Source organism: Palaemon carinicauda, chromosome 38 (genome assembly GCF_036898095.1).
Source record: "Palaemon carinicauda isolate YSFRI2023 chromosome 38, ASM3689809v2, whole genome shotgun sequence".
Taxonomy (NCBI): Eukaryota; Metazoa; Arthropoda; class Malacostraca; order Decapoda; family Palaemonidae; genus Palaemon; species Palaemon carinicauda.
Genome location: NC_090762.1, coordinates 4,394,187 through 4,419,419, shown reverse-complemented (window position 1 = coordinate 4,419,419; position 25,233 = coordinate 4,394,187). Strand labels below are relative to the sequence as shown.

The 25,233-nt window shown below is 43.5% G+C and overlaps 1 protein-coding gene across 2 annotated transcripts in view; it reads right to left on the bottom strand.

Annotated features, from left to right (window-relative positions):
* Window positions 1–1,489: 1,489 nt before the first annotated feature.
* Window positions 1,490–25,233, bottom strand: part of LOC137630386 (uncharacterized) — a 44,013-nt gene continuing 20,269 nt past the window's right edge. Inside the window, exons 3-4 of one of the 2 annotated variants that reach the window (XM_068361834.1) lie at window positions 15,415–15,518; window positions 1,490–1,832 (exon numbers count right to left, since the gene is read on the bottom strand). In XM_068361834.1, coding sequence (XP_068217935.1) covers window positions 1,556–1,832; window positions 15,415–15,518 — 381 coding nt within the window. In that variant the 3' untranslated portion in view covers window positions 1,490–1,555. Of the gene's footprint in view, window positions 1,833–7,888; window positions 8,344–15,414; window positions 15,519–25,233 lie in introns of those variants that run through there. The other variant, XM_068361833.1, reaches the window with a different exon arrangement.

The following is a 25,233-nucleotide window of genomic DNA, read 5'->3' as shown; positions in this document are numbered from 1 at the left end:
ACCGACTAGTGACAGAATTTGGAAGGGTGTGTGAGAGAAGGAAGTTGAGAGTTAATGTGGGTAAGAGTAATGTTATGAGATGTACGAGAAGGGAAGGTGGTGCAAGGTTGAATGTCATGTTGAATGGAGAGTTACTTGAGGAGGTGGATCAGTTTAAGTACTTGGGGTCTGTTGTTGCAGCAAATGGTGGAGTGGAAGCAGATGTACGTCAGAGAGTCAATGAAGGTTGCAAAGTGTTGGGGGCAGTTAAGGGAGTAGTAAAAAATAGAGGGTTGGGCATGAATGTAAAGAGAGTTCTATATGAGAAAGTGATTGTACCAACTGTGATGTATGGATCGGAGTTGTGGGGAATGAAAGTGATGGAGAGACAGAAATTGAATGTGTTTGAGATGAAGTGTCTGAGGAGTATGGCTGGTGTATCTCGAGTTGATAGGGTTAGGAACGAAGTGGTGAGGGTGAGAACGGGTGTAAGAAATGAGTTAGCGGCTAGTGTGTGTTGAGGTGGTTTGGCCATGTTGAGAGAATGGAAAATGGCTGTCTGCTAAAGAAGGTGATGAATGCAAGAGTTGATGGGAGAAGTACAAGAGGAAGGCCAAGGTTTGGGTGGATGGATGGTGTGAAGAAAGCTCTGGATGATAGGAGGCTAGATGTGAGAGAGGCAAGAGAGAGTGCTAGAAATAGGAATGAATGGCGAGCGATTGTGACGCAGTTCCGGTAGGCCCTGCTGCTTCCTCCGGTGCCTTAGATGACCGCGGAGGTAGCAGCAGTAGGGGACTCAGCAGTATGAAGCTTCATCTGTGGTGGAAATGTGGGAGGTTGGGCTGTGGCACCCTAGCAGTACCAGCTGAACTCGGCTGAGTCCCTGGTTAGGCTGGAGGAACGTAGAGAGTAGAGGTCCCCTTTTTTGTTTTGTTTCTTGTTGATGTCGGCTACCCCCCAAAATTGGGGGAAGTGCCTTTGGTATATGTATGTATGTTTCTTGTCAATATTCCTTTTCTTTCTTTTCAAAATCTTATTTACAGTATATTAACCTTTAGCAACTTGCTTCTAATTTTGTTTTGTGATCAGCTCGTTATGTTTGGAATTTGTTCAAAATAAGGTTGTCGCATATGTTTTTTTTCTCCTGTCATATTTGAATGACCATTTTTGAGGGTGGTTCTTAGTTACACCTAAAAACTAATTTAGCAATTGACCGGTTTTGCTTGAATTCAAATATGTCCGAGAATCTGATTCTTATTAAACTCTCAATCATCCTGAAGGGCCAATTACTTGAATATTACAAAATCTATAAATTTATTACTAGCTTATAAAACATCTATTGACTATTTATGTGAAACAAAAATAAACATTATTTTGTGGGTCCTTATGGTGAACCATCGGTTAACTGTGTTGTACAATGGCATTATTTACTTTTACTTTCCGGCATATATAATTATTGCAGATTTAACCTCAGAATGAATAGGCATGTACTTAAAAAGTAGTTATACATATGTTGTAAACTGTAATTCACAAAATTTCAATACAGAACAGTATGTATACATTGTATTATAAAAATTTATTTCTCTTTTTTAGCTGTAGATTTTTTTTTGCTTTTTTGTGCATTTGAATTCTTCTGTTCATTTGATTTCTTACTAGATTTTTTTGTTTTATCATCCTTCTTGGCTGGTCTTGGAGTTTTAGTTGGCCACATGAGATAGTACAGAGAAAATATTCCACACACTAGTGTTTGTAAAGTCCAGGCACTTATTGCTAAGGGACCAAGTTTCCTCTTGTAGCATAAATAGACGGCAACCATTGCTTCGCAGATGTGGACGGCAAGTAGGACCAGGATGCTGAAACAAGAAGTATCTGTTTAGTGTACAGGGAAGTACAGATTAACTTTTTTCATTCATATTTTTATTGATATTGTGAGTCTAGAAGAATTAGTTTTCATTATACAAGGGTTCTGATTTTTTTTTTCTTTTTATATATATGTACTTGGCAGGTATTCTGAATGCCATCTAAAATTGTATGAATGCATAGTAGAGGAATATTTAGTGACTTGTTGCAAGCAAAATTATGTTTTGTAGATTTTCAAGCAAACTTTACCTCGGTAACTAATAGAATACTTTGATGAATTTTATACTTGGCAAGATGAAGGAAATGCTATACAGTACTCACCTTTTAAAGACACAACTTAAACATTTGTAGCAATCCTCTTATGCAGTGTTGCTTAAAGAATCTTGGATAGATTTAAAGCCATTAGCTTTCATAAGAGTGAAAGCCAATTATACTCTAACTTAACTTAATTCAATTACACGGGCTAAACAGTTTAGTTCTTGTTACATAAAGCAGACCAACAGGATGAATAAGCTTAGGAATTTGAGGCTTGGGGAAGCCACCATTCAATGCAAAGGTGTAGCACAGGTGCAGTTCAAACGTTTAAATGCAAGTGGGAACAGGTAAAGTATAACTTCTAGCTAAACATATAGTATATAGAGCTAGATAGTAGGTTGGCCATGGAACCAGCCACCTATTGAGATACTAAAACTAGATAGTTATTAGGTGTTTTGACTGGCCAGATAATACTACATTGAACCTCTCTGGTTACAGCTCGTTATTCCTTTGCCTGCACATACACCAGACAACTCCAAGATAACCAAAAAATTCTTCACTCAGGGGGTTAGCTACTGTACTGTCATTGTTTAGAGGCTACTTTCCACTTGGTACAAGTAGAAAAGACTAAAGTCATGGTAAGCAGCTCTTCTAGGAGGACAATCCAAAATCAAATCATTATTCTCGAGTCTTATGTAGTGCCATAGCCTCTATACCGTGGGCTTCCACTATCTTGGGTTAAAGATCTCTTGATTGAAGTTACACTCGGGTACACTATTCTATTTGTTTCCTTATTTTCTTTCCTCAATGGGCTATTTTCCGTTGGAACCCTTGGACTTATAGCAGACTGCTTTTCTAACTAGCGTTGTAACTTGGCTGATAATAATGATATAATAAGGAATGATTTATGATTAACAATCAAGTGTCAAATATATGTTCTTTTTTTTTTTCTCTTTAATTTCAAGTTAACTAGCCAATGAATTCCCTTTTAAAAAAGGTAAAGATTTGAATAGTACAGTTGAAGGTGGCAGTGACTAATTTGATTTATTTCAGAGGTGATAAGTAACCTAGCCACACATTATAAAATGGATTAGAGTAAAATCCAGGCAATAGGTACTGTAGGTAATTCACTAGTTTACCATAACTTTTCATGATAGACAAAATCTGCCCATTAATGTAGATTTACAGTAAATATCACCATAAGGTGTAGATTCCCATAGGGAAGGAAACTATAGCTACAACACTAGTTAGAAAAACAGAATGCTATAAGCCCAAGGGCTCAAATAGGGAGAATAGCCCAATAAGGAAACAAATAGTTTCTGAGTGTTCCCTTAAGCAGGAGAATTATAACCCAAGACAGTGGAAATCTATGATCAGAGGCTATGGCACCACCCAAGACTTGAGAATGATGGCTTGATTTATTAGTGTCCTCAGAAGTGCTTCTTACCATAGCTAAAGTCTCTTCTACCCTTACCAAGTGGAAAGTAGCCCCTGAACAATTACAGTCCAGTAGTTAACCACTTGAGTGAAGAAGAATATTTCAGTTATCTTTAGTGTTGTCAGGGGTATGAGAAAAGAGGAGAATGTGTAAAGAATATCTCAGACTACTCTGTTTGTGTAGGCAAAGGAAAAATTATCTATAACCAGAGGGATCTAATGTGGTACTATCTGCCCAGTCAAAGGATCAAATAATTCTCTGGCAGCAGGTTTCTTTAGAAAAGATTCAGAAAGAAATTCACAAATTTACTGTACTAGCCTTTATTATATGATTTATGAAATTAAACTTTATGGCAACAGTCTGATTTATAAAGTACAAAAAAAGACAAATTTTAAAATAATTTGTTTTATCCTAATAACTATAGTATACAAACCTGAATCATTTACTATAGGAGTAGGAATAGAGTGAAGACTTCCGCCCGCCTGAAGTACATGTGCTTCTGAGTAATTGCTTGAAAAGGCTGAACAGGTACTGACACCTCCAATGTCGTGAGCCTTTATTTGTATTCCAGTTTCAGGTGGAGACAGAAGGGAAAGTGAAATTACTAACCTCAACCAAAAGAAAATGGTGCTCTTGGTGATCTTTTTTGTTTCTTTCAGCACTAATAAAAAGATGCTGCAGGCAAGGTCTACCGGATCTACAGTATTGTGGTTTGGGATAAGCTTTCAATGCCCTTACAGCGCAGAATAACACCTGACAAGGATCTTTGGTTACTCCACAGAGACTTGCAACCTGAAGCAACAAAAACCTAGGATCGCTTAAAGACCGGTTTCTGTGACGAAGCCAAGAGACAACCCTACACTCCCTTGAAGTGGTGGTGTTGAAGGAGAGCCTGTAAATTTTGCTAACTCGTTTCGCCATGGCCAAACAAGCAGAACAGTTGTTATTGTTAGATCCCTATCTGACGCTGCAAAATTCCATCTTGTGAGAATATACCACTACAACTATGTTCCAAGATGATGGACTCGCCTCAACTGGAGGCTCTGTATGAGCAAAAAGTTCTTCAAAAGAAGAAATGTATGCTCCATTAAGTCTAAAGACTTGGCTCAAGGCTCAGCGATATCCTTTCACTGCAGAAATGGGATAGATTTTCACCTTACAGAGGTAAAGCAAAAAACTGGCAATTATTGGTGCAAATGCTACAAGATGTGAATCCCTTCCACGACACCAACCACAGAAGATTGCCCACATGGTTGTGCTGTCTCTTGAGAAAAGCCTTTCTTTGAGAAGATATGCTGGACAACCTGCACATGTTAAGATATAGAGACTTCACCACTTGGTGGTAAATGCTGTTGTGAGGCTGGCATAGCAGGTCGGGGCGTGGAGAGAGATTTCTTGATGTTTCTGTCAACAGGAGGAGTATGTCCGGGTACAAATCCATCATGTAAGGCCACAATTGAGCTACGAGAGTCATAACTAAGTTTTGAGATGTCAGGACCTTGTTCAGTACCCTTCTTAGAAGGCAGAACTGGGGAAGGTGTAGGTGTCTGACTGCCCTATGGATGTTGAAACGCTTTTTCGAACACTGTTGCTGGGTCCAGGACTGATGAGCAGTAGATCAGAAGTTTGTTGTTGAAGGATGTGATTGGGATCCCCCTTTGTAATCTGAGGACATGAAGATCATTCTGAGCAAGCTAGGTGTGTCTTCTAAATTGGTTTGTCTGCCACCACGTTCTTTTCCCCTGATTGTTACATGGCACTACAGAAGAGATTTTGTTCCTCCTTGTATGCAAATGAAGGCTACCACATAGGTTTTGTCATTCCTCAACTACCGAGCAGCATTTAAGAATGGGATAGAAGTGCTGTAGGGCTAGCCATGCTGCCCTTGGCTCTGGAATATTTATGTGGTCTTTATGTTCCTGGTCTGGCCACACTCCTATACCACCTGATGGTCTTGATAGGCTTCCCAGCCCTCCTTTGAAGCGTTTGTGAACGGATGAAACTCTGGAGGAGGGACTAATAACATGACTCCATTCCTCAGGTTTGCTGCTCCAATCACCACTCTAGGTCTACTTTGTATTGGTCCTAGGGTCACCAGTGACTGGGGATTGTTAACATGTTGTGTCCTAATAATGAGGCCTACCACCCTCCGATAGGCCGATACCTCCGCTGCTGACCCCTCTCCATGGTCGTCGAGCTCCTCCGACGGGGGTGCTGGTGCAAGTGACGAGGGTACCCCGACGGAGGACCTCGCACGTGGGGGAGTCCTGGACCGACGCTCCCGACGAAGGACGGGCATCTCCGTCGTAATTCTGGGCCTAACGTCTCTTCTGGAGGTCTTCGAATCTACGGGCCTGCTCGTTGAGGAAGGCCGAGGGCTGCGCTCGTGCCGAGCTAGGTGGCCCTTGGAGGTCAGGACTCGGCTGCCAGACCGAAGGGGCGACTCTCACCGCTGGGCGGATGGAGTCGGAACCTTCGCAGTCTTATGCCTGTCAACTGGAACCTGCCATGAGGAATCCCTCCGTCGGGTGCCGCTGCTGCCGGAGGAGTATCTATCCGGGGAGGCCGACCTCGGACGCCAACCTGAGGGGCCCGGCGCCGCAGCTAGTTCCAGAAGTCTGTCTCGGTGAACCATCACCCATTCGTTGTTCTTAGGGGATCTTGGGCGCCAACTCTCATGGCGCGACCTCGAGGGGGAGCGGGAACGCGACAACTTCCTGCGGGAATTCCCTTTTCGCCTCCTGAGGTTCCTCAGCCCCTCATCCTCCGAAGAGCAGGAAGGATCCTCCATCGATGAGACCGACGACTTATAGGCCCTTTTCGAAGGCCCCGGCTCCCGCGGTGATGTAGGAGGATTCCTGCGACGCTCTGTGGACGACGATGCCTGCAGAAAAACCTCTGGGAAGACAGCCGACGGCGCTGGGGGGAGCGAGGAGGCTGTCCCGTGGGAGCCCAGGTCCCGGAGTCATCCTCCATCCTTATCGGGGACCTGAAGGGCGTCTATGGGGAACCCAAGCAGTGGGGTCCGACGGCGGGGAATGCTCCTTCTCGACGTCGCCCTCGGCTGCTGAACCACCTGAAATGCACGCCCAAGAGGCTGGGGAGAAATTAGTAGCATTATTACCCCACATGGGATCATCAGAGGAGACGTGACCAGCAGGCACCAGGTCACCATCTCCCGAAAACACTCCCGCCCCTCACTCGCCTGAAAAGACGCCACAACCCAACTGTCAGGAAGATCAGACTCCTGGGGAAGGGCCGCGGGCCTCTTCCCCGCAACGGACTTACCTCATCCCCTACTCTGGGTAGGGGAGGCTGGTTTCTTCGCCGCCTTCTTCTTGGTGCTATACCGCACCCACTGCACCTCGTTCCACGACTCGCACTCCGGACACGTGTCGGAAGGGGAACACACGCTGCCCCGGCACGATGAACACAAGGAGTGCGGGTCCACTTCTGATTTCGAAAGGAACGCTCCACTCGATTTGCCGGCCATAGGCCCAGGACAACGGCGAGGATGCTCCATGATGAAGGAGAAGCACTACGAGACACAAGCGCACACAGAGAAAGCACAAAGGGACCACGTGGGAAACGCGTGGGACACACAAGTCCCGCTGGGATAAGGAGAGCGGCGAGATGATATCGCAACGCGACCAGAGAACTTAGTGGAGGTCGAGACCTAAGCAAGCATGCTCTTTGACCCGGGGTTAGCCTCAGGGCGCGTATCACTCTGCCTGAGGTCACCCCTCATAGAAAATGGGTTTAGGGTAAACTACACAAAACTCTGGTCGGATGGGAGGAGATACCAGATATTCCTAAGAAAGTAGTTGTCGGATGGGAGGAGATACCAGATACTCCTAAGAAATTAGTTCGAGGTGAGTACTTCGTGTAGGAACAAACAATGTTTTCACAAAGAAAATTAAGCTTAATTTGTACAAATACACAAGATGCAAAGTATAGTTTGTAACAAATATATTTACTAAAGATGATAGACATTACTTAAAAGGGATTACAGAAATCTGCAAAATTATGAATAATACTGTACTTTCATAAGTCATTTCATGTACTAGTGGATTATTTAATTTAAAACTAAATAAATTTCATAAGTACTATAACATACAATTTTCACTTGAAGCCTCAGTTTAAGAAAAAAGGAAGAAGCACATGCATGTAGTATTCTAATTTTTGCTTACATAACCTGTTCTGAAATTTTGTAAACAGGAAATGGTGTAATTGGTCATAAAATATTACCAATCTTGTATGCAGTAAAAGCATGGAAAATATTTCATAATTGAGAAAAATATTTTCATAATTGTAAAATTTCAAGTGTGAACGACAAGCAAGAATGAAATCCACATATATTTAAAAAGGGTTTTATTTTACCAAGTTACAATGTTGAACCACAACTCCATATAAAATTTTTTTTTTATATTTTTATTCCAACAGTCATCTCCGACGCAGATGGCTACTGAGGGAGTAGTTATGATTTAACCAACCATGTCACTTATTTGTCTTTTCTGGACTTTGCATGATTCTTTTCTTTGGACTTTGAATTTTTTGTTTCCTTTCCCTTATTGGCATTCTTTGACTCCTTATTAGACTTGTTGGAATTCTTGTTAGACTCTTCTTTCTTACCACTACTGGAGCTCCTTCGGGGTTTTTGTGGCCAAATAAGATAATAAAGGGATGGGAAACCCAGAATGAGGTTCTGTAAAGTCCAGGCAATGGTAACTAAGGAACCAAGCCTGTGTTTCTGACATAAATATACCCCAACCAGAGCCTGAATTATGTTGAGGGCCAGCAAACACAACAGTCTGAAAATAGACCAAAGCACACTTTAATCCCACAGAGACCCAAGACACGGGGACAAAAAACAAACGACTACTTGCCCATATATCAAACAAAAATCATAGCAAGTGAAAAGCATACTATGACCTACTTTATTGCTACTTTCATTAGTTACCCTCCGTATCAATATTCTAAAATTACAGTCCAGTACTTCATATTCTATACGATTAGACTTCTTCCAACTCTATACACTACCTGTACTTTAGAAAAAAAAAAATTCTTGAAAGTTTGCTATCACAGGCTACTGGTTTTTCAACAGACTGCTCTATTTCGAATACAGTATTATGAACATGTGCAATACTGTGATGAACACTTAAGTTCATTATTTTCTTTTATACACAAACAACTGGTCAGTGGATTTATGTTAGTGGGGCTACATATCTCGGCATGTTCGGCTCAATCTCCATACTCTAATACATGACTACAGCTAAAAAATTAAGTGTGAATATTTATATGCATTAACTCTGCTCTGCTATTTTGTAACAAATACTAGTACATTGAAATTAGCTCTTTAGATACCTTTTCAACTGCACTCGCAAGCTCCCCACAAATAAATTTATCACCTATGTCCCAGGCCGCTTTTTTGAAAACTCGTTTTCATACAAAAACTATCAGCACTATTCTATATGACAAATTCGGAGATAATTTGTATTTTTCCTAACCATACAAACCTTAGCTATTTACATAGGGTATTACTTTCAGCGTAGCTGAATGACGAGCCATTAGATTTTTAACGAGGGTTAACTACCCTCTCGCTAGTTAGCAAGGGGGTAGGGGAGGGGTAGTTAGCTACCCCTCCCCCCTCACACACCGGTGAACTGATTCACTTCGCTTAGAGGTAGGACTTCACGGGGGACAGGGCTGGCGGGCAATTGTGTGTAAATAGCTAAGGTTTGTATGGTTAGGAAAAATACAAATTATCTCCGAATCTGTCATTTGTTCCGTAACCGAAATACAAACCATGCTACAGTATTTACATAGGGTGACTTAACCCTTAGGTAGGGTGGAAAGTCCCAGGCTTTATGGGCTTTGGCTTTTGCCCGGGGACTCAGAATCCGAGTGAGTAGCACTCGAGAAAAGAAGTCCCTGCACCTCGCAAATTCCTTGCTCAGCAAGGAACGTGCGGCCTACATAAGCTTGTGTGTGAAGGAATGAAGTGTGATTCTTCCTAGGAAGTTGACCTGAAGTCCTTTAGATGGAATTCTAGGCTAGGACGTTCCCAATACCACCTCGTCAGGGGTATGGGGGACGCAACAGTATTATATTAATACTAGGAACACAAGGAAGCATGGTTTACCTGCAGTGGTTTGAGGTCAGCTATGCAGAGAACCCAGGATGCTGCTTTCCCCAAGAGAGGGGAGGATGAAGAAAAGAGTAAGGGCCAGACATACTTTTTCATTCATGCAGTCTAAAACCGGGTAACAATGCCCTCAACCATCTGCTACCTGTCCATTAAGGAGTCAAAGGTTAGACCAGCTGTTGTGCAGCCACCACAGGGCCGATAGAGAAAATATCGAGATTCCTGTGGGTCACGTCCTGCAGGTAGTGGGCTGTGAAGGTCGTTTGACGCTTCCAGACCCCAGCTTGTAGAACCTGCGTCACAGAGAAGTTTCTCTTGAATGTCAGGGACGTTGCGATGCCTCTGACATCGTGTGCTCTAGGGCGACCTGACGGAGGAGGGTCTGGATTCAGGGCATGATGGATGACCCTTCGAATCCAAGCTGAGATGGTATTCTTGGTGACCCTCCTCTTCGTCCTTCCTGTGCTCACAAACAGGACTTGCACACGAGGACGAACTGCAGCTGTTCTTTTATGATAACGCCTCAGACTCCTTACTGGGCATAGTAGGAGATGGTCTGGGTCATCTGTTACAGAACGAAGACTCGAAATCCTGAAGGATTTTGAGTCTTAACTACAAACTCAGGGACGAACCTGAACATTACCTCCCCCCATCCCCTTGAATGGGCGACATCGTATGAGAGACCATGAAGTTCACTGACATGCTTGGCTGAAGCCAGGGCGAGCAGGAACACCATCTTCCAAGTCAGGTGACGATCAGAAGCCTGGCGTAATGGTTCGAACGGGGGTCTCTTAAGAGCCCTGAGAACCCGAACCACGTTCCATGGAGGAGGTCTCACTTCCGACTGAGGGCAGGTAAGTTCGTAGCTTCGTATGAGTAAAGAAAGTTCCAGCGAGGAAGAAATGTCTATTCCTTTCAGCCTGAAGGCCAGGCTTAAGGCTGAGCGATAGCCTTTCACCGCCGAGACCGAAAGGCGCATTTCCTCCCGCAAATAAACAAGAAACTCCGCTAATGCTGGAATAGTGGTATCGAGGGGAGAGATACCCCTCCCACGACACCAACCACAGAAGACTCTCCACTTCGCCTGGTAGACCGCTGCAGATGACTTTTGCAGGTGTCGAGACATCCTCTCCGCAACTTGTTGCGAAAAGCCTCTCTCTCTGTGAGGAGATGCTGGATAGTCTCCAGGCGTGAAGTCGAAGCGATGCTACGGCTTTGTGGAAGATGTTGCAGTGTGGTTGCTTGAGTAGCTCGTGTCGTGGGGGAAGTTCTCTCGGGAGTTCCGTCAGGAGCTGCAGAAGGTCCGGAAACCACTCTGCATGATGCCATAGCAGAGCTATCAAGGTCATTGACAGGTTGACCGATAGTCTGATCTTGTTGAGCACCCTTCTCATCAGACAGAACGGTGGGAAGGCGTAGACGTCTATGTTGTCCCACCGTTGTTGGAAGGCATCTTGCCAGAGTGCCTTGGGCTCCGGGACTGGGGAGCAGTACAGCGGCAGCTTGAAGTTCAAGGCTGTCGCGAACAGGTCCACTGTCAGGACTTCGTTGGCTACTAGAGGATCCAAAGACCACTCAGTACTCACACTATCTGCGATGCTCTGCTCAGACTGTCGGCGAGCACATTTCCTTTTGCCCGGAATGAAGCGAGCTGATAGTTTAATCGAGTGGACTTCGGTCCATCTCAGTATCTCTACTGCAAGATGGGATAGCTGTTGTGAAAAGGTACCTCCCTGTTTGTTGATATAAGCCACTACTGTGGTGTTGTCGCTCATCACCACCACTGAGTGACCCGCCAGGGTCTGTTGGAACTGTTGAAGAGCCAGATATACGGCCTTCATTTCTAGCAGATTCATGTGGAGGTACTTTTTTGAGTCTGACCATAGGCCTGAGATCCTGTGGTTTAGAACGTGGGCCCCAACCCTTCTTTTGACGCGCCCGAGAACAGCATCAAATCCGGGGGAGGACGAGAAGATCCACTCCCTTTCGAAGGTTTTCGTCGGTCAACCACCACTGCAGGTCCGTCCGTTCCGCAGGCCCCATAGGGACCAGAACGCCCGGGTAAATTGTTGCCTTGATTCCACTGGGACTTGAGCTGCCATTGCAGGGATCTCATCCTGAGGCGGCCGTTTGGAACTAGACGGGCCAAGGAAGACAGGAGACCTAGGAGACGTAACGAAGATTGGGCTGGAAGCTCTTCTCGTCTGAGGAAAGGATCTGCGACCCTCCTCAGCCTTGCTATTCTGTCGTCTGATGGAAAGGCTTTGTGGAGATTGGTGTCCAATATCATGCCTATTGCAGGGATCTCATCCTGAGGCGGCCGTTTGGAACTAGACGGGCCAAGGAAGACAGGAGACCTAGGAGACGTAACGAAGATTGGGCTGGAAGCTCTTCTCGTCTGAGGAAAGGATCTGCGACCCTCCTCAGCCTTGCTATTCTGTCGTCTGATGGAAAGGCTTTGTGGAGATTGGTGTCCAATATCATGCCTAGATATACCAGTCGTTGAGATGGAAGCAGAGAAGACTTAGAGATTTACCATGATCCCTAGATCTTGGCAAAGTCTCAGAAGCTTGTCTCAGTGTCGAAGAAGGGTCGACTCCGAGTCTGCTAGGATCAGCCAGTCGTCCAGATAGCGAAGGAGACGGATGCCGATCCTGTGTGCCCACGAAGATATCAGGGTGAACACTGGTGAACACCTGTGGTGCTGTGGAGAGACCGAAACACAGCACCTTGAACTGGTAGATCTTGTTGTCTAGGCTGAATCTCAAGTACTTCCTGGAAGACGGATGGATTGGGATCTGGAAGTACGCGTCCTTCAGATCCATTGTACACATGAAGTCTTGCGGTCTCACTGCAAGTCTGACCGTGTCTGCTGTCTCCATACTGAACGAAGTTTGTTTGACAAACTTGTTCAGGGCTGAGAGGTTGATGACAGTCTCCAGCCTCCAGACGCCTTCTTTACAAGAAAGAGTCGACTGAAGAAGCCTGGGGAGCCATCGACGACCTCTTGGAGAGCATCCTTCTTGAGCATGGTCTCGACTTCTGCCCGAAGGGCTAGCCCCTTTGCCGATCCCATGGCATAGGAGTTCAACGACACTGGATTCGCTGTCAGGGGAGGGAGAGATGTTATGAACGGGACGCCATATCCTTGGCTGATCACAGAGATCGTCCAGGAATCGGCCCCGAGTTGCTGCCACCTGAACGCACAACTTTGCAGGCATCCCCCCACTGGTGGACATGCAGGGGGATTGCCAATCCTAGTGTCTGCGGCCTCGGCCGCTCCCTCTAGGATTCCTGCCTCCCCTGGGGGACTTTCCGCCCTTCTTGTCTTTGACAGGAAAGGGCTGCTGTTTGGACACCTTTGCCTTTGCTGCCGGAGCCGGTTTCTATGTCCTAGACTGATGAGGCTGTTGTTGTTGAGGTGCTGGAGGCTTGTAGGGTCTGGATGTAAGAGCCCTTTGGAGGAGAGAATCGAGATTCAATTTCCTCCACCTCTCAGCTGTCCGTTCCACATCCTTGGGATCAAACAGGCTCCTTCCAAGGATGGAAGTGTCTGAGCTTGCAGACATCCACGGCTGGGACTTTCGAGTGGAACCTCTCGGTCACCGCATCACGACGCTTCAGGATCAAGTTTGCCCACAAATTCGAAACTTGGTGAGCCAGAAACTCGATGGTGCGTGTGCCCGAGAGGAGGAAAGTCTCCATGGCCTTCCTGGTGCTCTCCTTGGACAAGTCCTCGGATCGCAACAGGATGCCCAGAGACCCCAGCCAGACAACCAGCCACGAAGTGGCCTGCATGGCACATTTTGCGACTTTCTCCTGGCTCAAGATCTCTGTAGCCGAGAATGTCACCTGCCGGCCGGAGAGTTTCTCAAGAGAAATTCCCCTGGTAAGCTCTTCCACAGAATAATGGAGAGGAAGAGCTAAACAAGGCTCCCCCATGATCTCGAAGTACCTCCTCTGTTGTACACGAGGAGGTGGGAGGAGTTTGGCCCTCAACCTTGTCTCTGGCGCTCTGCCGACATGAACGTCCCACAAGGGCGGTTGGGAAAGCCAGGGCACTTCCGCATGATAGAGAGAGAGAGGCCAACTTCCAAACACACAAGCTGCAAGAAAAAGCAAAAAAAAAAAAAGATTAAGACTGTCAAAAATGCGAGGGTGAGACAGACACGTCTGATCAACACCCGAGCCAAAAGTGAAGTGAATCAGTTCACCGGTGTGTGAGGGGGGTGGGGTAGCTAGCTACCCCTCCCCTACCCCCTCGCTAACTAGCGAGAGGGTAGTTAACCCTCGTTAAAAATATAATGGCTCGTCATTCAGCTACGCCGAAAGTAATACCCTATGTAAATAGCATGGTTTGTATTTCGGTTACGGAACAAAGCTGAATTATTCTTTCCATTAACAATTACCAAAAAAAAATATATATATATAATTTATACCTAACATGTCACGAGTCTAAGGGGTAGATGATGATACCACTTATAATACTTATGGGATTCAAGGGGTTAATTTGACATTTATCAATCCTATCCAGTCACCAAAAAAAAAAATGACTACTATAAATAAAGAATCAAATAGATGAGGATACAGAATTTTTAGCAAGGACCAGTCACTGTTGTAACATAAAAACCACCAAAAACAATAGAAAAGTTTAAACAATATCCAGAACTTTAATTACCAAGCACATCACTGCTATAAATACCCAAAGCCATTAAAGACATTACTAGTTAGTGATAAATACCGATACGTAAAATGTGGAAAGAAGATAAAAATTACTGTATAACACTCAACTATAAGAACATTGGAATAGTTATAATAGATTAAAAAAGGTTAAAATATTTCATCTTAACAACAAGAGCACTAATTTTCTTACTATTGCTCTAAACCTTAGAATACTGTAGAGTATACAATTGGCTGATTTGCATAAGATCATCCACCCTCCTCAAGATTTTCTACTGGTACAACATCAATTGCATTATCAGTTAGCCAAAGCACTGGCTCATTTCTGGATTCTAGGAACTAACTTAACATAACGTATTTAGAATGGTAGGGTGAAAATAAGTGGAAGACAAAGTTTAGTGAAGTTTGACGGTCAGAAAAAGATGAAGAGTATCACACAAAACCTAGTGCAACAAAGGCCTAAAGACATTTTACTACAACAAGGGGACATCACTTCTACAATTAAAGCATTTTTTATCATCATTTATTTAAGCGACAGAAAACTAATGCTAAAATGGACCTTCATATATTTTTGCTGCTAGCAAAAGCACCATTTATGCACAAGATCATAACTACAACAGAGGTAAAAGTAGATGAAAATGTTGTGGCAATATTCTTGCTATTACCTGGTTGATTATAAGACACTGAAGAAACCAACAGCCTTAAACTAATACTTATCACTATCTATATACAGCATATGTGTTTTTAATGGCACCAATTTTTACTAGAGATGTCAAAATTTCCAATAAGCATCGGTATTATATTCCCAACAATTTAGTATACTTATAAAACCTATCTTTTCAACATTAATCAACTATGGTGCATTGTGAATAATGAGAATGTTTCAGTACAGTAATAACAATCCCGACATTTTTCCATGCACTCTACAATCACAAACTGAAACAAGACAAAAATAATGCAAGACATATACAAAAGGGGTGAGTGGAGAGTATTGCTCTTTTATATCTAATACATTTTCAACTAAGTGTATACAAATTTCAATTTGATTTATACTCACATCTGCTTCATAAGGTGATTGTTCTCGGTCCCTATCCAAGTTGCAAATTCTGCCACACGACCAAAGTATGTTGAGGATATGTTCTTGGGATCCAACCATGCCATCTGAAGGAAAATAAGCACAAGTGATTAGAATAAATAAACAATCATATATGTAAATAGTTATCCCTTTTACCCCCAGGCTATTTGGAACTTTCCAACCCTTAACCCGCAGGGGTTATTTTTTTTTTAAGCACATTTTGCAGTATATATTTTTTAAATTGCTCTAACAGCCTTAATTTTCATCATAGAGAGGTCAGGTTGGTCTCATTCTCTTGGAAAAGGCCTGAATTTTCTCAAAAAATTATCAAAAATATGCAAAAAAAATTATAAAAAGCAGTTTTTTGCAAGGACGTACCAGTACGTCCTTTGGGGGTAAAAGGGTTATAATAAATGAATCAAATGGGAGTCATCCATCCAGTAGCGTATGCAAATAAGTAAAATATAATTAAGTAAAATATAACTGATATACTGTATTATTACATTACAGTATACCCTTTTTAGCTAGAGAGAAAAAATAGACAAGGAAATATACTGCTAAATTCAAGCAACAAAAGGTTGAAGCTGGGAAAACAAACAATGCTTAAGCTGTTTGGCATAGAGGTAAGCAGAATCAAAAAGGTGATTTAACACAAGAAGAAAAATTAGTTGATGGTATTCGGTTTATGAAATGGCTATTTGAATTGCACACAAAATTAGAATAAGCAGTTAATAATATCCTAAGCTTTGTAATAGAGTGCCGCGATACCAAAGACTATAAAAGAATATTTATCAGCACCAGGGATGAAATACCCCTAAAATCCGATATGCCATTAAACTCTAAAGTAAATAAAATATGAGAAAAGTATTTTTTTTTTCTTTACCAAAAACTAAACCTTTACATGCAGCAATAAAAATGATAGCTCAATCTTTTGGCATTTTGCCTTGTCAGGTGATTCAGAAAGCACAGACTGTAGTCTTGATCTTATAAATATTAAGCAAAGGAAAGGATGTATATTCGCTATGATTGGTATTTTATATAATACTCTAAAGATACTATCATGAAAAGTACGTGCTTTATTACTGGATACAGTTATGTATAGGTTTGATCAAAATTCTCGGCTTTAAATACAGCTGTACATTTTTACAAGAATAAATGGATATATACGGTAATACCTCTGCACAATAGCTGAAAAACTATAAAGTACTGTAGATTGTTTTTACATTATTTTTTAAATTTTTATATATTTTAAATTAGGAGGAAAGTACCGGAGAAGTTTGTTAGAATGGTAATGATGATATACAAAAGGACAAACAAAAGTAATAACAGCTGTTGGAGAAACAAAAACCTTTGAAGTTACTGTTGGATTATATCAGGGGTCAGCATTAAGCCCATTTTTATTTGTGTTGGTCTGTATGTGTTAAGTGAAGGGATCAGAAATAAAGAGTTGTGGTAGATGCTATATGCTGATGATTTGGTGATAACAGCTGAAAATGAGGAAGAATTACCAAGATGGGTGGTAGAGTGGCAAGACTTCGGAAAGGGGTGGTTTGAAGGTAAATGTGGGTAAGACAAGCTATGGTGAACAGTAAGACAGGATAGACATACACGAAAGTAGCGGGGCAGTTATAAAACAAGTAGAACAATTCAAGATACTTGGGATCTCCTATAAATCAGGAGGGAGGATGTAAGACTTTAGTTGAGAATAGGTTAAAGTCAACATGGGAAAAGTGTTGGGAGGTAGCAGGAGTGGTATGTGATAGGAAAATGACAAATTCGGAGATAATTTGTATTTTTTTCTATCTAATAGAAACCTGGAGTCATTTATGTGGATTATCTTTCAGCAGAGCTGGAAGGTAACAATTAGACTAAAAAGGCAAGGTACAGGGGGTGGCTGGGGGTTACCCAGCCACCTACACGCAAACTACGTCACTTTTTTCTTTTATTATAGGCAGGACTTATCAGGGGAAAGGTGATGGCGGGACAATTTGTATAAATAACTCCAGGTTTGTATTAGTTATGGAAAAATACAAATTATCTCCGAAATTGTCATTTGTTCTCAGACTAACACACCTTACATTATTTATGTGGATGACTCACCCTTCGGAGGGTGGAAGTCCGACTTCTGGCTTAGTCATTGACCCAGATTTACCTAGTACAGTATTCGAGTGTTATCAAGGGAAATCTTGCCAACTCGCTTATCAGTACCGAGTGAGACTGATAGTGGCCTGAGCAACTCAAATAGTTGTTAGAGATAGCATATGAACATCTAAGTAAGAATATTCAGAATTTAAATAGGAATTAAAACCAAAGGTATTTCCCAATGCTTACCTCGTAGGTCACAGTCGTCACTGGGACCTGCCTCAGGGGCCCTCCTATACATCTCTATCCTATGAGCCTCCCTCACCCTAGCGTTCTTAGGTACCGTTTTAGTCTTTCTAGACTCTTTCCGAGGAGGAAAATGCTCCTCCAGGATGAAAGGGTTTGGAGGGGCTTGCAGTACCTTTGACCCGCTAGTAGTAGGGACTGAGGATTCTTTCTCTGCAGGTGGTTTAGACAGGGTAACTACTTCTACCTGCCGAAGTTGGAAGGTATGAATAGAGATTTCCCGGGGCGAACCAAGATCCATACTCGTACGAGGCTGGATGAGATCAGCATGAGGTGGTGTGTTGTGTCTCATATTCCACTTCTGCCGCTTAGTCAGAATATCCTTAGCCTTGATCAGGGTTGAGGGAAGGCATTCAAGAGATTACTCTGAGTGGAAGGCACCCTATCCTCAGCACCAAATCTAGATCGAGAAGATCGATGTACCTTACTAACTTCATGCCTTACTAACTTGAGTAGTCTTCCTTCTGGGATAAAGACTCCGAAGAGACTAACCCGACTCCGAACTCTAAAGGAATTCAAGCAAGTCAGGGCTGCAGCGGTGGAAGAGCCAACCCCAAGGACTTCTGAAGGGTTGATACCAATGTATTGTACCAGGAGGGAAGCTCACCTCCTCTCAGAAAGTTTGGGGTTTCCTTAGGGAGTCCAGGTGGAGGTCAATTGGGATTTATAAGAACGGAGGTTCCTTAAACCCTTCAGGGAAGGGTGTTGGCTTTACCGCTAGAGGTGGATTGAGGCAGTGGTGGTGGTGTTGGGACGTGCTAGTTCGCAATTCCAGTAATCCTACTCCCGAATCGTTCGTGGAAATTGACGATTCATGTGTTGAACGGGAGTGATTCACGAGCGGAAGTGCTAATTTCATAAGCGATAGGTGCTGACTGAGGATGGGGAGGCCCTAAGGGTTCCTGATGTGCTGGAGGACCATTCTCACTTGCTAGGGGAGGCGAAAAGGGCCTCTAAACCAGGGCGACCCGAAGCGTTGGAAAGCATGCCACCATAGTGGAACGCGTCAGAGCGTTGGAAAGCATGCCACCATAGTGGAACGCGTCAGAGCGTCGCATAGGCGAGTGCTTAGCTAAAGCCCCATAGGCAACAAAGGTCGCTAGGGGTATCTTAGCCAGATGCCTTTCTGAGGGTTGTTCAATAGAAAGATCGGATTCGGGTGGAGGTCGTTCAGGAGAGGTGCAAGCTGTAGAACATAGCGTGGATTTTGCATGCGAGCTTTTGTTCGTAACTGTGAACATCTCGAGTGCCTAGCTCATGAACGTGAGCATTGGCCATATCGTGAATATCGCCCTCGTGATCGTGAGCGCCACCGCCATGATCTACATCATTGAGATCTAGACCTAGATCGTCTAGCTCATGATCATGAGCTTTTAGCTCGTGAGATAGAACGCCTTCTAGAAGAAGAATTCCGAAACCGTAATAACTTTCGGTCTCATGAGCGTAAAGCTCTCGAGTTTGAACACCTTTGCGAGTAAGAGCACCCAGAATGTGATGACCTTCCATCTCTCAAGATGATCTTCGGATCATCACAAAGGACTTCCAGATGAAGATTGTCCCGAAAGACGAGAGGATGGCGAGTCTCGCCCTTGCGAATGGCTAGAAGATGGAACGCTGACTGCTTAAACATCATCATCGCCTACAGCTGGTAGATTAATGTGGGGAGAAACAGAAGGCTCAGGGTAGGACGCCCAGTGTTTGTCGTCCAAGGAGGCCGTTGGAGGAGCGAATGCAAGCGATCGTCCACGAGTGCAAGGGCCAGGAGAGGGCGAAAGGTGGACCTCGCACACGTCCAGAGATTAAGATGTTAAAGACTCGGGAGAAGGATCTTTCCTAGCACCATGCTGAAGGAGTTGCAGCAATGCTTCCATCACAGGGCAAGCAGAAACTCCCAAAAGAAAGCTATGCCTGCAACACATCAGCAAGTGAAAATAGTTCCCTGCCAGCTGGAGGTGAAGGTGCTCCACTAGGGGAAGCAACAACCGCCCCCCCCCCAGTACCCCGGGGTTTCCTTGGAGTTATCCAGTCTACACTCCTACTAGGTCGCCCCCCAGGGGAAGGTAAGCTAGGAGGAGCTTGAGAAGAGATTTAGACATACGTGAAGAAGAGGCTTGCGCTTGCCTCGCCCTGGAGGAAGAAAGACCACGCTTAGCCGCCACCTTCCTGCTGCGCCCAAACTTTCTCCCACTGGGAGGTCACTATCAACCGAAGGCATGAAGGTACGGCAAGCGGTGCCCTCGGGACCAGAAAACATTCACATTTGAATGTCGGGGAAGAACCAAAGTCAAAAGCAAAGTGCATAACCAAAGTCAATGGCAGCCTAAGGAGGAGAGAGAGGAGACGTCCGCTCTCTACAAGCCAAAAGCAAAAAGTGATGTAGTCCACCGATGTGCAAGTAGATATAGACCTCCAGCCTACCCACTACAGTGGTTAGGCAGGATTGCCACCTCGTAATTTTGGTCTAATGGCTACCTCACAGCTCCGCCGAAAGATAATCCACATAAATAGCATAAAGTTTATTAATCTGGGAACATGCCAATCAAGGTAAAAGTCAAGATCTATAGCACAGTAATAAGACCAGTGTTAACGTATAGATCAAAAACTTGGAATTTAAGACAAAAAGAAAAAGCAAAGCTGGAGAGAACAGAGAAGAGAATGCCGAGTTGGATTATGGGAATATCACTGCTTGATAGATTGGAAAATAATGAAATAAGAATGGCAGGTGTGGTGAAGATTACAGAGATGATGATAGTTTTACGACTGAGATGGTGAAGGCACGTGTTGAAAATGCATGGCGAGGAGGGCTTGGGAGGAACTTGTTAGTGGGTAACGATCAAGAGGGAAGCATTGAATTAGATGGTGAGATAAGATGAAGGATATGGAGAGAAGAGGTTTTGTGGCAAAGGAAGCCTTTTATAGAAGGCCTTGGAGAGGGTGCATCAGGCAACTGAACCCTTAATGTAGGGATAACGGTGAGGAAGAAGATTTAAAAACCTATATCCCTATCATTATGAAGGGTACATAATCTATGCTAGAGTTTATCCCTTCAAAAATTAATACAAATCTAACAAAAATCCATAACAATTTACTGTGATTTATTACCCATACAGTACAAACAAAAATAAAAATACAGGTAGAGTATTAGGCTATAAAGTTAAAAAACCAAAGTTACAACTAAAGGCATTACTTTTATATAATGTAAAAATTCATTCAATGTCGCTCTAAAACAGAATCCATAACATTTTTGAGTTTACAAATGCAAAAATAACACTTCCTTCCATGCTCAAACTCTCCACTCCTGGGAATGTACCAAAACAATATTTTTAAGTAATTGGTTTTTCTCCTAAATATACAAACGAGTCCTTTAATAGGTGTATGATTCAGCTGAGCTGGAACTGTGTTGTTAAAATTTATAACAAGGTGTATGTAATTACTACCAGGTAGCAGATAATCCACGCCCCCTTGACACTCCACTGGGGAGCCACTTTGACTTTAACTTAGGACTTACAGGGTGGTTAAGACAGGAAGTGTAACTTGAAAAGAACTCAGGTTTATATAGTTATGAAAAATCACAAACCTTTAAAAGGCCATTAAAAATTCAACGCAGTGGTGGTAGTTACTAAAACCTCACTTTGATCTTCAGCCTGACTTACAGGATGGTTGAGGCAAGAAGTACAACTCAAAGGACTTAGATTTTTCCATGTAATTTAATAGACTTATCCTTAGGATGGAGGAAGATCGTATAGCCATTTCGGTGTGACAGGCTCGCACACTCACCTAGTGGTGAGTAACCACTTCTGATTGCAAGCAGTACTTCTGAGGGACAAGTGTGTGTAAAGAACTCAGGTTTGTATAGTTAGGAAGAATGAAAATTACTTCAAATTATTTTGTTTGTTCCTTCCCAAATTCTAACCTTCGTTCTTTACATATGACTCACCTTAAGGTGGGTGGAAGTCATATTCCAAATGGTTGGAGACCTCGTACAGCATTGGTCCATTAATGCCAAAGGCATGACAGCCTGTACAACCATGGTAAGTGAGTAGAAACTCTCACTTTGCCTTAGCAAGGTAAGGGTAAGGAGTGGGTTGACATTCATGTACTGTACACTATAATCCACCCCTCAAGGAGTTAGTGACAAATATATCAAATATATTTCTAACCACAAAATGAAAATGGGGCTTGCAGTCTAAAAATACTGACACCCAAGAGAGGGGAAGAAGAAAGAAAAGTCAAGTCATTTTTTCTTTTACATTTATCCCAGACTTATACTGCTGTACCCTCTACCATAAACTGACTGCTACTTGTCCTACAAGGGAGCTAAGGTAGCTAAACCCCTTGTTGAGCAGGCACCACAGTCCTAGAGTAAACACAGTACCAGAGACTCGACTTTACAGTTCAAAGTGAACTCTTTTCAAGGAATACAGTAGTCTGACTGATGTTTCACGGTGGTGGTCTCACTTTCAACTGTGGTGCAAAACTCTGTATGAGCACTGACAATTCCATTGAGGAGGAAATATCAACCCCTTTCAGTCTAAAGACTTAGTTTAAGCCTTTTACCATCGAGACTGAGCGGAGTTTTTCCTCCAGAAGACATAATAAAAACTCGGCAATCAGGGGTATATTGGAAAGACACCCCTTTCACAATGCCAACCACAAGATTACCCACTTTGCCTAACAGAAGGCGATGGAAGACCTCCTAAGATATACAAACTATGCATAATAATCCTCAAAGATGCTGGATAACCTCCAGGCATGAAGGCATAGTGATGCAACTGTCTTGTGGAAATCCTCGGCACGTGGTTGTCAAAAAAGGTCGTGTAAGGGAGAAAGCTCCCTCAGAACCTCTGTTACCAGAAGTAGGTGGTCTGGGTACCACCATTCTGCTTGCTGCCAATGGGGCCACCAAAGTCATCGACAGTTTGTACAGGTATGATGATCTAGCCTTGTTGAAGACACTTCATCAGATAGATCGGGGAAAAGCAGACACGTCTCGATTATTCCACATAAGTTGAAAGGAATCCTGGAAGGCCACCTGTAGGTTTGGTACTGACGAGCAGTACACTGGAAGCTTCTGGTTGAAAGACGTGAACAGGTCCACATGTAATCATAGACTACCCAGATATGGACTGAGAAACTGGTTATAACTCGATCTGGATGTATGTCGAACTCAAAATATGATTTCCATAGATTTATTATGCTGTAATCATCTTGGTCATACTTAATCAATATTTCTTTACTATACAGTATATCATTATTTTATTTTCTTGGTTCATAGGATATCATATGCTTTATCAAAGCATTTTTGTATTCTATTTTTCCATTTAGGGATTGTTATAACAATCGACTATCATAAAATTTCTCTTCTCGTTTACCTTAGGTTGTGATCAGCTGAATTCAAGGTCCCCTTACTGTATCAACAATTACCAGATAACCCCATAAAGTCAAGACTTTGTTGGTTATCTGGGGATGTAAAGACCATTTAGACAGAGTCTTTTTGATCAGATTGTCTGCCAAAATGTTCTTTAGCCTAGAATGAACCAGGCTAACAGGGAGATCATATAGTCTTCCGTCCATTGTAGAATCTCAACAGCTACATGGCATAGCTGCTGTAAAAAAGTTAAGTATTGCTTGGTTAAGTATTCCACCACTGTCGTGTTGTCACTCATCAACACTACACAGTGGCCAGAAAGGAGCTGTTGGAAATGCTGAAGGGTTAGAAAGGCTGCTTTCGATTCCTGGATGTTTATGCGGCACTGCCAAACGGAGTCAGACCACAGCCCAGACACCATATGGTCTTAACAGGCGAGGTCCAACTCTCCTTTTGATGCATCATGGTGAGGAGATAGAAGATCTATTACTTTGAGAAGGTTGGAATGTAGGGTTCACCAACTCTTTCTTTCTTCTGCTCTGACACTATCGGAATAAGCAACTCCGAAGCATCCCAGCTCTGAGAGCAGGTCTTCAACTGCTCCTGTAGTGACTGAATGTGAAGGCAACCATTGGGACCAGATGTTCCAAGAATGTTAGGTGGCCAAATAGACATTGCCGCAGGTGGGCTTGTAGCAATACTTAAAATCAGATTCTGCTCTGCGATGGAAAAACTTTTCCTAGTTGGGATTCTATCTGCATACCTAGACATTCTATACGAGGTTTTGAGATCGTTGCACCACCACGGGATCAGGTTCGGGGTCAAAACCCTTGAAATCTCGGGGAGAAACTGCATCAGACCACAGCTTCTTCCAGGCAGAATTGAGGGTTCATCGAGTTAATCCCACCCAAGCCTGATCTATGATCTTCAAGCAGTGCACGATGTTAAAGTGGCTTTTCCAAAATTCACGCAAAGTTAAGTTTGTGCTTTGCGTGATATTAAAGCACTGCTTGAATAGGTGCTTGGTGTAGAGCTTCTTGAAGTTTGAGATGACTTGCTGGTCCATGGGCTGGAGGATAGAGGTGGTATTCGGTGGAAGATACAGCACCTTTATGAACTTGAATTCTTCGAAGATATCATCTTCAAGTCCGGGGGGTGGGGGGGGGGGGGTGAGCAGGTGCATTGTCAAGGCATAGCAGGCACTTTAAAGGCAATTTCTGCTCATGAAGATACTTCTTCACAGAAGGACCGAAAACTTGGTTAACCCATTGGACAAAGAACTGCCTAATGACCCAGGTCTTCGAGTTGGATCGCCAGAAAATATGAAGCTGGTCCTTATCCACATTCTGTGCCTTAAAGGCCCTAGGGTTCTCCGAATGGTAAAGCAGTAAGGGCTTGACTTTAAAGTCCCCGCTAGCGTTGGCACATAGGGCAAGAGACAACCGATCCTTCATTGGCTTATGCCCAGGCAATTTCTTCTCTTCGGCGGTGATGTAGGTTCGACTGGGCATCATCTTCTAAAACAGCCCGGTTTCATCACAATTGAACACCTGCTGCTCTACGTAGCCTTCTTCCTGCACGGTCCTTTCAAAGCTCTTCACAAAGTCAGCTGCAGCCTTTGTGTCCACACTAGCAGCCTCTCCGTGGCGAACAACTGAATGAATCCCGGACCGTTTCTTAAATTTTTCAAACCAGCCACGAGATGCCTTGAAATCGTCTGAGGAAGGTTCGGTTGAACTCTCCCCCAGCATCACCCCCAGAGCTCGCCTCCTTCAAGTCAGTGAAGATGGCGTGCGCCTTCTCGCAGATGATAGTTTCGGTGATGGTGTCGCCAACAATCTCTCTGTCCTTGATCCAGATTAGCAGAAGTCGTTCCATCTCTTTCTATGACAGGGCTACGACGTTTTGAAATGATGGTGATCCCCTTAGAAGGTTTCACTGCTGTAATGGCTTTCTGTTTCAAGATTGTCGAGATCGTCAACATATTTCGGCCATATTCTTTTGCAAGTTCACTCACGCGGACGCCACGCTCATGCTTTTCAATA